General features: G+C 44.2%; 1 protein-coding gene across 1 annotated transcript in view; it reads left to right on the top strand.

Annotated features, from left to right (window-relative positions):
* LOC146772886 (rho guanine nucleotide exchange factor 11-like) overlaps positions 1-16,343 on the top strand; it is a 247,522-nt gene that overhangs the window by 166,352 nt on the left and 64,827 nt on the right. Inside the window, 2 exon segments of the mRNA XM_085637041.1 lie at positions 9,075-9,298; positions 12,082-12,094. Coding sequence (XP_085493167.1) covers positions 9,075-9,298; positions 12,082-12,094 — 237 coding nt within the window.

Genomic DNA, 16,343 nt, shown 5'->3' with positions numbered 1-16,343 from the left:
TAAAAGATCCAATAATTCCGAGCCTCGTCTACAGGGCGGAGATGTAGTATGAATATGGGCATTAAAGTCTCCGCCAACACAAATACCATCGAATAAACCGTATTTTTCACCATCCACAACATCATCGATAAACTTAAACAGTTCTAAAAAGGTGGGGTTAGGATAGTTGACAAAATCATTATTATAAAAATTTATAAAACAAATCTTTACCCTTGCAGTATATTTAACGGCTACCAGATTTTTACTAGCCACATTTAGAGGTTCAATTTTCGTATCCTTAGAAATTTTTGCCCAGATAGATAGACCGCCGCTTGGACGTCCCAAGGCGAGGGTTGGTACAATAAGATTGTGGCAAAAGAAACCCTCCAACGATTGGGTAGATGTACACCATGTTTCCTGTAACATTACCACATCAAAGTTACTTATCCAGGTAACCCATTCTTTGATTTTCATCTTACCTGGGAGCCCTGCAATATTCCAGCTAATGACGCTTAGGGTGTCAGTTGATGGGCTAATGGTAGAGGAGGTAGGAATAATGGGACAGTCTGAACAAGCTACATGTGGCAGGACTAATCTATCTGGACAAGATTTATTGGTGCGTATAGAGTTGACCGTATCCATAGGCACTGTACTAGCAACCTTATCCACCGTGGTGGGAAATGTTAATGGTTGTCAGTCTAAACTTTCTAAGTCCGATAAGGCGGAGAATCTATTAGCTATAGGGACGGTGTAAGAAGCTGTCTGAATTGGTCTGTGGGGGGGCCTATAAAAATAGCCCAAAGGGTGGAGGCTTATTGTAGTGGATGTACTGGCATAGATGTTGCATGTGTCCATAAAATATTTCACAAAGTTCGGATGTCTAAAGTTAATCACTATGCAATCCCCGCTAATATTTTTCTGTTGTGGCCCCACCCAACTTACCCTACGAGTTAGTATGATTTCATTTGATATGTTCCATCTTGCCCCTCTATGTTTTGTCAGCCAATTAATGCATTTATTATGTAGTTGTACCCATGACTCACTTTGACCTTCTTTCAAAGCAGGTACGCCAGCTAACACTAAAACATATGGGCAAGATTCTGGGGGTAAGTTGAGGAACTGCCCTAAATTATTAGCAGATCTGTTTCTTACTAATGGGCCTCCTCCAGTACTTGTGACGTCCGGAGTAATGCCTATCCTATCTGTTCTGGGGACTAGCGGGGTCTTGGCATCCGGGATAAAGGTACCAGTTACTGTTCCTTCTGGACCAGGGGGGTCATGATCAGGACCCGTGGACAATGTAGGTAAAATGTTAGCAGAGGTACTTTTAGATGACACAATTTTATCAACAGTAGGACCTTGCATATTTACACGGCTGAAATCAGTGGCGACATTCAGATTCCCCTCCCTCAGATCCTTACATAAAGTTTCTAATTTACTCATAATTTTATCACCTCTAACAACGTCTAAGTTAATAGATCCTTTCCTTTTTATTTCCTCTTTTTTAACAAGGTTTTCCATTTTGTCCAGTCTCTTAAAGACAATATTAAATTGTTTGACTATTTGAATTTCGACTTGTTTAAAAATAGTATCAACAATTGTTTCTATCAAGTTGCCATTGAATTTAAGTAAAGAGTTTTGATCGGTGACCTCAGTCTGGGTACTGACTGTATTGACGCTACTCTCCTTGGATGACATAGAGGCTCTACAAATACTTTTGTCCGCGGTTGGAGACTCTAATCTTTGTGTGAGAGTAGTAGGTCTCTCGGGTCCTTCATCCAGTGGAAATAACGAGAGTAGTGAGTCCTCATTGGCACTTGATGTTACTATTTCACAGTCTTTGGCTTTATCTTTATTCCACAAACTCTGTGGCGTTGGTTGGTTTCTACATCGACCTAATTGTTTCCTTTTATTTACTATACTTTTCACTGGGCCTCTCTTACGTTTCTCTCTTACAGGTTTGTTGGAGCGTGGCATTTTATCTGGTGCTGGCTCCGCTTGGCAGACTGTTACAGCAATAGACCGCAAACTTGGTTTTCCAGTGGTCATACTTAGAGTGTCCACGTTACTATTTGTTTTAACGACTGTTACTATGGGGGAGAGGGGGAGGTCCGGATTAGATAAAGCCTTAGGTGATTGTGAACATGGCACAGTAGTAGTAGTGGTGGGGAATCCAAAAGACATTCTACGTTCAGTGTCAGCGATCTCATTTGTAACCATAGTGAGAGCATTAGCCAACAGTGCATCTATTGATGTGGGCGAATCAACAGGGGCGGCAGTAACAGTGCATGTAGTTTTCGTAGTACGTTTGCCCATGCTTAAAGCAGTTACCTGTTTCGTGTGTAGAATCAAGGGGGGTGGCCCAGCCCGGCCTCTTCCGTCCCCTGAGGGCCACAGAGGGCCCGCCCTTTGCCCGGGCTTCTCCCGCGGGTGCGACTCGCGGGTGCGAGGGGCGTTCCGTGCCTTAAGGCGCCTCCTGGCGCTCGTGCGGCGTCACTTCCGCCGCCGGGGCACCTGGGTACTGTAGTTCCCCCGAGCGTCGGTGCGCGAGCGCTGGCCGTTTCCCTCACGGCTGGGGAGCTGGAGAGCTGGAGGGCTGGAGCACCACTGCTGGGCACGCTGAACACGCTGGCCGTTCCCCTCACGGCTTGAAAGTAAGTCCCCGAGGAGCTCAGGGCGCTCCGTGCCTTAAGGCGCCTCCTGGCGCTCGTGCGGCTTCACTTCCGCCGCCGGGGCACCTGGGTACTGTAGTTCCCCCGAGCGTCGGTGCGCGAGCGCTGGCCGTTTCCCTCACGGCTGGGGAGCTGGAGAGCTGGAGGGCTGGAGCACCACTGCTGGGCACGCTGAACACGCTGGCCGTTCCCCTCACGGCTTGAAAGTAAGTCCCCGAGGAGCTCAGGGCGCTCCGTGCCTTAAGGCGCCTCCTGGCGCTCGTGCGGCGTCACTTCCGCCGCCGGGGCACCTGGGTACTGTAGTTCCCCCGAGCGTCGGTGCGCGAGCGCTGGCCGTTTCCCTCACGGCTGGGGAGCTGGAGAGCTGGAGGGCTGGAGCACCACTGCTGGGCACGCTGAACACGCTGGCCGTTCCCCTCACGGCTTGAAAGTAAGTCCCCCGTTTTTATAACCGATTTGAATTTAAAAGTTTTCTACGTGATTTTATTGGGCATTTTATGACGTCATAGGCAAGATCCACTTAGAGTCTCGCTATTATATGATTACTTGTCAAGTCTCCACTCACCTGAAATCCAGGATGTTCAATTTGAGAGATGAGACGATTGTTCTCTATGCCCTCGAAACTCTATACCTGTTCGGCTGTACTCAAAACACAGCTTGACAAGAATAGACTTCCAGGGGAACGGGGAAAATGGGACAAAATAATAAAAAAGAAAACAAACACACGTCTTCCTTTGGACCAGGGAACGTCTTTGGCGCTGACTGCAATCTATTCAGTTACTCTGTGGACCGTATTGACTTTCTGATTTCTGGCATCTAAATACAATAAACAACATTAGCTAACACCTACTTACACATTGAATTCAGTTGTTTAAACATTAAATACAGTGCATAAAACTATACTTTTCTTTTTGTATATTGCGTAATTCACAAAAAGAGTTATGGTCACTCTCTATCATCTGGAGAAAAATGTCTGCAACAATGTATATAGCTTTCTGTAGTAAAACAAATAACATGAATTACCTGAAATGCAAATAGTCACACGTTCACTAATACAAATCTTTTAATGCCTTATGTCACACTTACTCAAAAAAATATGTGTCTGAATTAACCCTGGGCGTAGTTCGCGTAGTAGCGCTATGCATAGCTACGTGAAGTGCACTTCGCACTACACGAGAACTGCGTAGTGCGCTGTTTGCGATGATTGCACAGTGCCGGATGCTTGTCTGCACTGTGCAATCATTGAAAACGGCATCTTGCACAGTGCGAGTTGTCGTTTTCTGCCACTCGAGTAGATTTTTACTCGAGCGGCAGCTTTCTCAACGCGGACTGGTAGTTTCTCATCGCGAGTGGTCGCGAGCATACGCGACCACTCGCAATGAGAAACCTGACCTCCCCGCGTTGAGAATCTCTCCGGGAGGTTTATTTTTCGCGATCGCCAAACTTGATGTTGCTGATCGCGAACGAGGAAAAAGTCTCACCGGGATGTCATTTTGCTCGCTCGCGGTCGCCAACTTGATGTTGAGGACCACGAGCGAGCAAAAAATACCAACTACTCTATGCTACGCAATTTTGCACTATGCTACGTGCAAATCGCGTAGCGTGAAGTAGCACAAACTATGCAAACTTCCCGAGCGTAGCGTAGTTGTCCGCCCAGGGTTAGTCTAAATTCTAAATATAAACTCTTAATAAGATTGCAGGAATATAAGTCCAAAGTCTCAAGATTAAACAAATATTGAGAACAGCTTGGAGATGAGTCTCTCCCTCTTGAAGTCTTTCAATGCCCAAGAAATGTGGAATGAGAACAAAAGTACCTTCATGAGTTGTGCGCTCTGTTCACTGTCTTTTAAAATGTTAAATAAATAGAAATACCTGTATCTGAATTCCACGCTCTGTCTCTGCAAACGGGAGTATGCTGTAATACCTTACTACTTTTCCTTTCGTTGCTTCTGGGAGGGTAGATTCCCCTGACAAATCGGATTCAGAGGAGGAAGATGTCCTGCTGGCTTGGCAACCAAAGCTCACTCGGACAGTAGGATCGAGTCTGGAAACCAATTGGATGAAATCTGCAACGCGGCAGCGCCAAGACGAGAAATCAGGCAAGTGAAGATTAGGACGACGAGAGCCAGCGTGTCACATGGCGCTGGAGATCTACTTATAGGCCTCAGCGGGGGGGGGGGGGGTGCATAGACGCCTTTCACCGGCTCACAAGTAAATGAGCTCAGCTCTTTGCAGGACACGTGCACCTTCAACTGCAGACAGCAGATTTCAACAAAATCTTTTTATGGCTTATATCGATTTAAAAAGCCAAACAAAGTTTGTTGACAGCAGTATGTGATTTCAGAATAAATGAGAAAGATTAAACTGAGCAGTTAAAGACTATCACCAACAAAAAACACACGAACGACAATAATTATACACAATTAGACTGGGAATGTTGGACTGAGAACCACTGTATAATTCTATTGGTGTCTTTTTAATAAATTATGCGGAACCACTTACTATGCAGAAACACTTAATGCACAATGTTGGTTCTAGCCATGTTCAAGACACGACCCCTAACATTACTATTAAAAAGACGAACGTCTGTACCAACTTTCAGCTTTCTATCCCAAAGTGAATGATTTTTGTTCGAAAACAGGCTGAACAGCCGTACTGTTACTTATGAACACTTGCCAGGAATCTGCCCGCATCTGTAAACGTTCCTTAAGCAGAGGTCCCGCAGGCCCCTATGTCAGTCACTACAAAACTATGAATGCTGCATACCTTATTGTTCAGCAGTGAAGTTTATCAGATTGTTTCAACAAACTGCAGTTCTTATAACAGCCACTAGATGTGAGTATGAGCACACGTCTCAAGACTTGGAAGCAGCAGAAACATCAGGATACAAGAGAAAACGACATTCTTCGGTGAGTTTTCGTCCAGCCTCTCTGAACAGCTGGATATCCTTGCAGCAGCAAATCACAGTTTTGTGAACCATGTTTGAGCGAACAGGAGCTAAAATAATGTTCTGCCTCAGTGACTGAGGCAGACAAACTGCTGGAGGCTGCATTAAAGATACGTAAAGCTAAGTAACTAATCAAAGCTTGTTCATCTCCTGTCATTGCACAACGGATGCAGGTCACACAAGAACATGGTTGAAATCGCTGCTGTTGTGAACAAAGTAAGGCTCTGCAATTTCCTGTAATCTGTCAGTGTAGCGTTCCTGACGCTATGGATTGCATGATTGCGCAGCAGCGCTAAATAAGACACAGGAGCCGATACTTTGTAGTTAACACACGCGGCTCCGACTGCCGCGCCGAGGCCACGCCTCTTTATTTATATTAGCTAGCGTCTGACGTCACACGTCAGCGCTAGCGCACCCCGGCAGCGCGGAAGGCTAGAACGTCTCGCGCGCGCCGGCCATTACATTCAGTTTCCCATTCTGAAATAGACATTTAAGGGTGTGGCGCTCAGTATCTCAACATGAGCAGTCATCAGCCAATACTGCACGAAGGTGTACAATCACAAAGCCTCTAAATGGGATGGAGGCAAGTGTGAGAGTTGTTTGAAGTGAGTGTGTGCAGCTGTTGAGATTCTGCTGCTCCAATGTAAGGAGGAGGGCGTTTGTGCGAGCAAGTGGGAACTGTTTGAGCTCTTGACATCTGCCTGCACCAGAATTGAGTGCCAGCTCTTAGGTAAGAAGAGACATGAAAGAAACAACTACATTTGGAAAAAAGGAACTGCATCGTAGTGGAAATTCCCAAGAAAACATCAAATAGTTTTTTACGTAAAAGGACACCATACAGTCGACACTAAAGGGGGCTACTTATTATTCGGTAGTGCACACAGTGCAAGAGCAAAATGCTGTTACTCACAGTCAAAGTCAATGGTTGAAGTGGGCCTACTCTGTGCCCCATGCCATATGTTGTGGTGGGCAGAAGCCAAATGTGAATGAGACCACAGTAGGCTAATAATGGATAAACAGGGATGACAGAAAGACCCTGAAAGTATGCATATTACATATATTTGTTTACTATGAAAAACAGAGGTTTTCGTTAATGCCTCACCTAAAACGTTCCTGTAGTGACAATTTAAACAATGCAGTTTCTCGTTATCCAGGACAGGTATCCAGTGCACTGTCAGATCCAGATTTAAAGACACCTCTTGATTGAGAATATGCTCTCTAAGCAGAGACCCATCTAGCCATGTAACATTCCCCTACTCTACGCCAACCAAACTTAATGTAATGGGGAGCTGCTGCCAACAGCCAACTGGTCAAGGGAGCCACGGGTCAGAATAGTTTGGGAACTGCAGCTCTATGTGGTGTTGTGCAGCTCCAAACTACACGGAAGTGTAGGAGCGGAGCCACATACAAGTATCAGCCTGGCGCACTGACGTCAATTTCTTTCTATCTTTCTGTACCTTTCAAAGCAGTTCCAGGGCTAGGCTCCTCATTTTTTCGGTTCTGCTACGACAACTAAAACAAATTCCTGTTTGCTAGGGAACCATGTTCCCATCCACAAGAACAGGTTTCAAACCATGCTGCATCTGCAAATAACAATGTTGGTCGCATACCTCAGTGAGGTTTGTCTTTGGTGATTGGGTTCAGGACCCAAGGTGATTTGAAACTGGGAGATGGAGCTGTATCTTTGCAAGCACAAGATGCAATAATAATATGAGCTACGAGAGCACTCCCACTCGACCTATGTCTAATTTACTGGTGGCTATAAAAGCTCGCCGGGCTCCCCATTGACACAATAAATTCAACATTTTTTTAATTTAAAAAACATTCAACTGTTTATTTTTATGTTCATTTTATCAGAAGTTAAAACAATTTATACAAATACTTTTCCTTTTTTTCCTCTTGTTTCTTGTATTGCTATATTATGGTATACAATTTATAATTTTATCAATTTGGCATAGTACACAATGTTATTCTATGTAATTCATCATTTTATCACTTCAACATGATGTGAGTTGTATAATATATTATATTCACATAGACACCCCGTGCTGTGATCCACTTGACACCACAAATACCTCATATCTCTTCACCAACTACCCAAACATACTACTACATGCATACTTCACACCCATTCTGTATCCAGCTTTAATGGCATACACTTTTCTGCGTGTGAATCACTTGTTGAAGAATCCCTCTTTAGTTATCCATGATTATGTTACCAGCTGGATTTCCTTAATGTCCACGCACGTTTCGGTGGGTTACTAACTTTTTAACCACCTTCTTCAGGACCACTCCTATATAAATTAGTAGTAAACGGAGGGTACCGGCGAATCCATAATCCGATGGTTATCACTTCCAGGGTGGAACGGAGCCAACAATGAACCACATGGCCACATCTCTGCATGTGTGTATCAGGTTTTGGCTTCATTCTTGTGCTGCCTTTCTATTGCCAGACCAGACCTGAAAAGTGGAAGTTTCCAGCATTTCGATACATTCTATTCAATAAATATTATTTGAGGTTTGATCATTCTACAGTTCGATCCTTAATTTTGAAATAGGCGAAAATCAAATGTTTTATTTAAAGTGGAAAGCCGTTTTTATTTCTAAAAGTTGAAGCAATACGCTAATCTTCAACTTAAGACTTTTTTTTGCTCCTAATGCATGCTCTCTTTTTGTCAGTGTACACCAGTGTTTCAGTTGAGCCACCAATCGTCCATAGTAGATGCACTTTGCTGCAGTTGACCTGCTCCCACAATTCAATCTATGGATTCCAACTTAATTTGTTAACCATCGATTTTTAAATTCCTTGACATTTACAGAACATTTTAACATTTTCAGTTTTACATTTCCCTTTTTATGTATATAGATGTTATCCATATGCTAATATTATTTCATTTTCTAAACATTCAGTGACCCCCTGGGTGGACTCCAGGTTAATAACCGATGCCCTTTTGTACTCTGTATTCTTTCTGCCTCTTTCAGAGCAACTAAAGCCTATACCCCTGTCAGAAATTCAACTCTTTGTACTGCTAAGAAAGAAAAATGCTTTAGTTGGAAATAGTGGTATGAATTACCAGTGATCTTCATACTAGAAGGCCAAATCATAAGAGTGCTTCTCAACACAAAAATCATTTTCTGGTTGCTTATCTGGTAATATCCCACCTAAATGGTTTTTCTGATTGTTCATCTAATCGTCTTTTAGTAAATAGTAGAGTCTTTCATTTAAAGATGGCAGTCCTTACAGCATCATAATGTAGCTGCTTGGTTGAAACTAACTAGTTCTTATCATTACTGCAGTTTGTCTTGATTGCAATTTCCCAGGTTATTGCTAGTTTGCACCCTTAGACATCATTCAAGTTATAAGAACATATTGTGTTCGAATGTTATTTTTCCAAGAAAAGACTCTATAGAAATATTGCTGCAGCTGTTGAATTGTAAAGCATATTTTCTACCAATTATGCTGTTCACATGTCTAGATGATCCCAATTCAGGAGAACTGCTGAGGCAAGTAAAGCATCCAGTTTTAATGAAAGACCTGGAAATAGAGTCCATCGAAGACAAAGAGGCTCCTCTGACGCCAACTCAACTGACTGCGCCATTGGAAGAGCATCAAATAGAGCAGTATCTTCTAGAGCTCCCTCAGTGCGATTCATTGAGTTCTACCCACGCCCCCGAAATCACAGGAGTGTTAGCAGAGGATGTTGAGTCCAGACCACTCGCATGTTGTTACCTGCTCTTTGTCCATGAATGTGCTGTTCTGATAGAGACTTCTAACCACAGATTCCTCACCTTTTGAATACTCCCCAGGCATTCGACTGGATCCAGAAAATCTTTATCAGTACACGTGCGCTGGCAGGTGGCGCTAGGGGCTCTGCTTCAATGCCGTTTTGGATATGATGTGTGTGGTTCTATATTTAGGCACTACTCAAGCGCACTGATATCAGTTCCTTTTTTCCCCGTTAACTGACGGAGATCCGGAGCAACAATCATTGTTGCAGGGATTCTGCACATACCCAGAGCTATACGCAGAAAAACAGGACCTCGGTGTGTAGGGGCTGAGCCTTCCTACCGCCTCAGTACCCAAAATCCCAGAACCGACTAGCTATAGTGTCTCATTTGTTCTCCTACACAATCACAAAGCTACAAATGATTAGACAACCCAGAACACAACACTCCCGAATCTCTCAGGAATTGCGGTAGCAAGACCTACCCTTTCGCTCACTCACTCGTACTTGTCCACAATAAGAATTGGCAGAGTTACTGTTATAGTTCAAAATGTTTATTTTAACTATAGTGCTCTATATTGCAGTATACGAGCCACTACGAGCAGCAAAACGCATAAACCTAAAACAGTTAGCATTGTTGCAATTCCATAGATTATAAAGGGGGATCTCATCATATACAGACAGCGGATAAAGGACTATGAGGCCTAACCACCCTCCCCTTGGCTAGAAGTTTTATTATATAAAAGAAGATCTCTGGGCTTTGTCAGCAGACCCGATACCTTAGTGCCTAGATGGTATTTCTACATCATATGAACAGCATAGCTCTTCTCCCTGGAAAGGTCCATCTCCAAGTGTCTGTTAGAACAACATGCATCCCCATAATATCAAAGCACGAGTTCCCAGCAATAGCAGCTGTGTAAGCATGCTTTGTCTAGGTGCTAGGGACAGACCAGAACAGAATAACAAGGGGCATTGTTTATCGGCCTTGCACACTGTGTGCAGACTAATCTCCAGGAACAAGCAGAGAACGCAGAAAGCAGACGGTTCTCATGTGAAAGGCACACACAGAGTCTTGCAAAATAAAGTTATGTAGTAACGTGCGCAAAAGCAGCATCATGGCAGCAGAGCTCATGCTAACTTAGCAATGTCGACAATGAGCCTAATGGCCATATGACATCATCTCATTGAGACACTTCCTCAAAGATTTTTCCTTTAAAACCAGTATGGTAGCGTATGAGTTACCTGCCAAATCTACAGGCTTCAAACCCTGTGGGAATGTTCCAAACAAGTGTCTGTGACTGACCCATATGTGGTTTGCCTGTGGTGCCTGGGGTCAGACCACAATTCCAAGACCTTCAGTGACTGCCTTGATGCATTCCAAGATCATTCAAGACTGAGAAGTGAAACATTTCGTGACAAAGCACCTCAAGACCATGTGCTGGGATAAGTTGATGTCACAGGCAGCGACTGGTCCCGCTCCCAAGGTCACTCCTGTGACAGGTCAACTTCATGATTGAGATCCTTGGGCAAAACCAAGAAGAAGCGCAAGAAATCCAAGCAGAACTTGGTCGGCTCCAGCCCCACTTCATTTCTAGAGAAAGCATGAGGGCGTCATTGTGCCTCCTTGTTGCTGTCCCGAATTCACTCTATTTCAGAGTAGTTTCTGATCCTTGCTCTTAGGTAACTGGAATTTCTTGTGACATTGGCAACGCTCCAGCAATCCAAAGACTTCAGAAAGCCATGGTGCTTTTTTTGGCACAATAATGGGTCACTGTGATTAACCTGTGGGCCCTAAGGAGCCAAGAGGGTTCCCAACCAGGATTCCGCAGACGGATTATCCCACTCTCTCAGTTATGCTCTTTGTATCTGCTCAGGGCTCTGGCTTGCCTTTAGTACCAGTTCCCTCCATGACACCACAGCCTATGCAGGAAGACAACCCCAGACTACGACGGCCAACCCATAGTGCTGACTAACCCCGAGACGGCACTGTTCCTACCTCGGCCGAGGCCTCAACCGCTTTACCTATCTTCTTATTCCAACACAGTGCCTCTACCTGCTGGAAGGCCTCCTGTCCTTCATGAGTCATTTGGCATTGACTCCGATAAATTGGGGCTATGATGCTGGGGATGAGAGTACAATGCTTTACCCAGAGTATAACTTGTATGAGGATATCCCAGATGGCAGTGGTCTGGATACTTCCTCCGGCACTGCACTAGTTCTCCCCCGTCCCCGGGTCTGCCAAGTAAGAAAGTGCCTCCTTTGCTATGGTTCTGCGTAGGGAAGCAGATGGTTCTTGATCTTCAACTTCACTTTCAGGAAGTTAAAAGCTAATGTTTTGTGGGATGTGCTGCTAACTGGACAGTCAAGTTCGGAGCCCATTAAATGAGGCTATCACTGATCCCTTACTAGGTACTTGAGCCAAACTCTGTTCAGGTCCACCTGTGCATCTCCATATCGACATACACCATCACCCAGCTCAAGGCCATCCACCTTTCCTCACACAATACCTTACTCGTGAGAGCACTGTGGTGCAGTCTTCAGCCACTAGAGTTAACCTAGACTCATTTACCCTTACTCCCCATGACACGGAATTGAAAAGGATAGCGGCCTATGGTAAGCATATTTTTCCTCTATAAGTTTGGCCCTTTGCTCAGTGAAAGCCAGCTGCATGTTAGGCTGCTGCTCTTACACTCTCTGGGATTCCATGGACCATATGACGTCCATGGTCCAGCAAGCAGCCTGGGACTTTGATTCACAGACAATGCAAGATGGTTGTGATGCAGCCATGTGCACTATCCGCTGGAAACTGGATACTACTGATTCCTTTGGTAGGGCTATTAGCACCGGTGTGGCCAATCGCAGGCAAGCCTGGATGCGGTTGACCGCCTTTTCAGGGGACATTCAGGCCAGTCTCATGGGCATGACGGCGATATTGCAGCAGGAAGTGCAGGGGCTTTTGGTCAAAGGAGCCTTAAAGAGGGTACTGGTGACACCAGTCAGTTGTGGTTGTTATTACCACTACTTCCTTCAAGGTCTTCCTCTACCTCAACGACTGGTTCTTGAAAGGGGGTTTGCCCCAGGCAGACATCAACCTCCTCCAGACTACGGCGTATCTCCTGACAACTTAGGTGTGCCTGAGTCACACCTTACTCCTTCGATGAAGCTCTTATGCCCAGCTTCGTTGAGGAGACTCCAGGACATTTGGGCTATAATCTCAATGTTTAACCTCGGTCCTGTATCACAGCGAGGATGACTCTGAGCCTGCTGGGACTGATAACCTCCTTCATCTTGCTGGTCAAGCACACCAAATGGGATATGAGAGATCCGAAGTCCCTGTAGGCCCAGAACCAGGGGGACCTATCTGACTTTGTCTAGATTTTGGAGGAGAAAGCAAAAGATTGTGAGTGATGGCAGTGGGACCTTAATTGTGTTGGCAAGAGACCTCTCTACTTTCCCTACCCAGATCTCACAGTGTTGACTGGTGCATCGCTTCTGTGTTGGGGAGACCAACTCGAAGAGGTGGAGATTAGAGGCATCTGCTCTCCAGCGGAGGACCAGTTCCATATCAACTTTCTGGAGCTGAAAGCCACGCTCTTGCTGTTGAAAGCCTTCCTGCCCTCCATCAAAAGGAAGCCATTGCCTATGCTTACAGACCAAACCACTGCCATGTGGTACTACAACAAGCAGGGCTATGTGGGGTCAAGGGACCTGTGAAAGAAGGCTTTGCATTGCTAGACATGGCTAGTTCACCAAGGGATTTTTCTGGTGACACACCACTTGGCAGTTTCCTTGAAAATCAGAGCAAATTAAATGAGACATCAAGCCTTGCGGATCATGATTGGCCGTTACATCCGGAGCTGCCCCGTTATTCTTTTCTGCAAGTGGGGAGAGATCAGGCTCGATGTTTTCATCACTGTAGATAATGCATGTCAGCACTTTTGCATGTTGGAGTTTCTTGCCGAGAGACAAACTCCATGTAGGGTGGAGCTCGGGCCACTGCCGATACCTCTCCTGCCCTGAGTTCTGAAGAAGGTCAGGATAGACTGGACCTGAGTCATCCTAGGGTCTCCTGATTAGGAATAAAAAGAATGGTACCCCAAGTTCCTGGGCTTGATCATTTGCCCCTCTATCAGGCGGCCTCTTCAAGAGGATCTCCTGTTGTAGCCGCAGAGCAGGGTTCTCTCCCCGAAATTTTGCAATCTACACCTCCATGTTTTGAAATTGAGCAGTGGCAGTTGAGTTCTTTGAACCTTCATGCTGAAGTCGTGAAAGTCATCTTGGTACCCAGGCATCCCTCATCTAAAGCTGTATGCCCCTGGCGTTGGGATATGTTTGTGGTCTTGTGCGCTACTAAACAGATAGACCAAATCCATGACAAACCGTCCAAAGCTCTGTTGTTTGTGCTGTCCATTTCCAAAGTCAAGGCCTTGCTTTGCGCACTGATAAAGGGGACCTGTTGGCTCTTTCAGCCTTCTTACAGGTGCCGGACCAGCCATCATTATTTAAATATCTCATTGTAATGAATTTCCTTAAATGGTCACAACGTGTTTCCCCCCTTTTGTGTTTTTTGTGCCCAATGGAATTTAAGTTGGGTCCTCACATTCCTCATATGTGCTCCTTTTGAGCTCTAATGCAGTTGTCCAATTAGTCTCCATAACATCAAGACAGCCTTTCATGTCGCTATATCATCGGGGCTACGGATCCACGAGTTGCAGGCTCTTTCTGCTAACCTGTCCTTCAACACATTCATTGCAAAGAAGCTGGCTTTGCGGAGTTGAGCCTCCTTCCTTCTGAAGGTAGTTGACTCCCTTTCATGTTGCTAAGAATATTACTCTTCTGGGTTTCTTTGCTTCACCTCACCCCTATAATGAGGAGGAGAGCCATCACTGGTTAGATCCAAAAAGTGTACTACGCTTCTACGGTGATCACACCAAAAAACTGTGTGTGAATTATCAGCAGTTTACCAGGTTCACTGGAGCGAAGAAAGGCAAGGCTCTGCAGAAACTGACCATCTCATGCTAGATCGAACTCGGCATGTTGTCACAAGGTGCCAGTATTCAATATTTGTCAGGTTGCTATTTGAGTGTCACAGAATATGTTCACAAAACATATTGCCTATGCAATCAGGCCTGCCAGTAAGGGCACTTTGACCGCTCGGTCCTTACTTTTCTTTTTTAGCTTGGTCAGTTGTCGAACTCAACACTTAAGAAGAATTGCTTAGGTATTTATTCAAAAGTTGAGGTATCTCTAGTTAAAAGTCTCTATTCGCATAAGAAGTACCTTACCTCTGGTAATGCTTTTTCTGGTAGAGACGCGATCTAATTTCAGATTCCTCAATGACCCTCCCACCTTACCTGTTCCATGAACTGGGCTCTTTATGTAAAAAGATCCAAATTTAGGAATCTGCCCACTGGTCAAAACCAATCTGATTGACTCCATGTCTGTGGGCACTGATGCATCAAAAAAATAACTGATGCCGGCACGCTTTGGTGGCATGTATGTATGCATGCACATGTCACATCTGGTTTGGAAGGACGACACCGTGGAGATGCTTGCGGCACCTGCCAGCACACATGTTTATTGCTGATGATTTTCCAGATCCAATCTGGCACATGAGGGAGTATTCAAAAGCTGAGGAATTTGCGGTTACAGAGTGTCTACCAGAAAGAGCGTTACTAGAGGTAAGTAACTTGTTTATATGGCATCATTTCAGAAAACATGTTTACTATATCACTTATATAAAGTATTGTTCAGATTTCACTATGATAAAAAATGGTAACTTCCATATAGTGCAGAGTTAAGAAATATCATAGACTTCGTTGACTTGCAAGGGAAAATGGGTCTTTGGGATTTGAGAAAAAAATGTGTCTTCACTTAAGAAGGTCATAGAAGACCCAAACCTCTGTTGAATATACAATTGGGAGGTCTTTTTTCCTAGTCCAAAGCTTATGTCTTCAGAGCATTATATCATGTTTACTATGGTTACAATCTTGTAAAACATGTTTTTTTTTAAATCAGGAGACTATTATACAATTTTGTGATGGGCTTAGTGTTATATCTATATAGTGCAGAATACACATCTAGGAGTGTCAGCATGTTGATAGGAAACACATGAAACAGAATCTTATAAGAACACATTACATTTATGGGCAAACCAAAATAATGTGGTAATTTCACATCAGGTGTGAGTCTTAAAAGGGTCAGTGGGGCATACATATGAAAAAGAGAGAGATTACAATTGACTCATGTAAAAATGGAAATAATAAAATACCTTGAATCGATTAGTTTGCCTATCATTATAGACAGTGTGGGGAGCATCAGCATTTTGATTTTTTTAAATACATTTTCCTTGCTTGTGATCTGGTGGAGCCCATGGAGAATGTTGCCTCAGGGCTTCTTCATTTTGTCATTTTCTGTCTTTCTCAAGGAGCTCCTTGAATATTTCCGACCATGCGATTGTCTTGGGCAGTTGACCTCTGCAATGTGCAAGTGCTTCTAAATCTTTACTTACAGAGCTCGATGTGAAGCACCGTGCAATGAAAACAGGAAGACTATTCTGCGTTTGTTAAAAATATTGTGTAGTGCTCCATTCCATTTCACTCAATCAGACATCCCAATCCCTTTAATATAAAACAAAATAAAATAGCTAAATTATGAAAATATGTAACACTGCATAGAGACAGAAGAGTGTTTTAATGATAGTACAGCTAGTATTTTGCCTTCAATGGTGTCCTCATGGAAGTACTTGCCAGACATAACTAAATTAGTAATTTCAACTTACTTTTTTCTTCTTTTTTTTTAACTACGGTGCATTAACGTAGATTCTATCAGCCTATTGGACTGTGTGGAGTCCTTCTCCCATCCTAAATAACCTACCTTTGTTTCTCAGTGCCTGTGAAAGCTAGAAGCTGTCACTTTGTGCATTAGTTCTCACCCACTTTGACTGAATTTACACATGTTCCACATATTCTATAATTAATATAAAACACTTTGGAGCAGCAGTACCCTATGAACTAATAG

Source organism: Triturus cristatus, chromosome 12 (genome assembly GCF_964204655.1).
Source record: "Triturus cristatus chromosome 12, aTriCri1.1, whole genome shotgun sequence".
Taxonomy (NCBI): Eukaryota; Metazoa; Chordata; class Amphibia; order Caudata; family Salamandridae; genus Triturus; species Triturus cristatus.
Note: the sequence above shows the minus strand (reverse complement) of the source record. Positions and strands in the feature narration are given on the sequence as shown.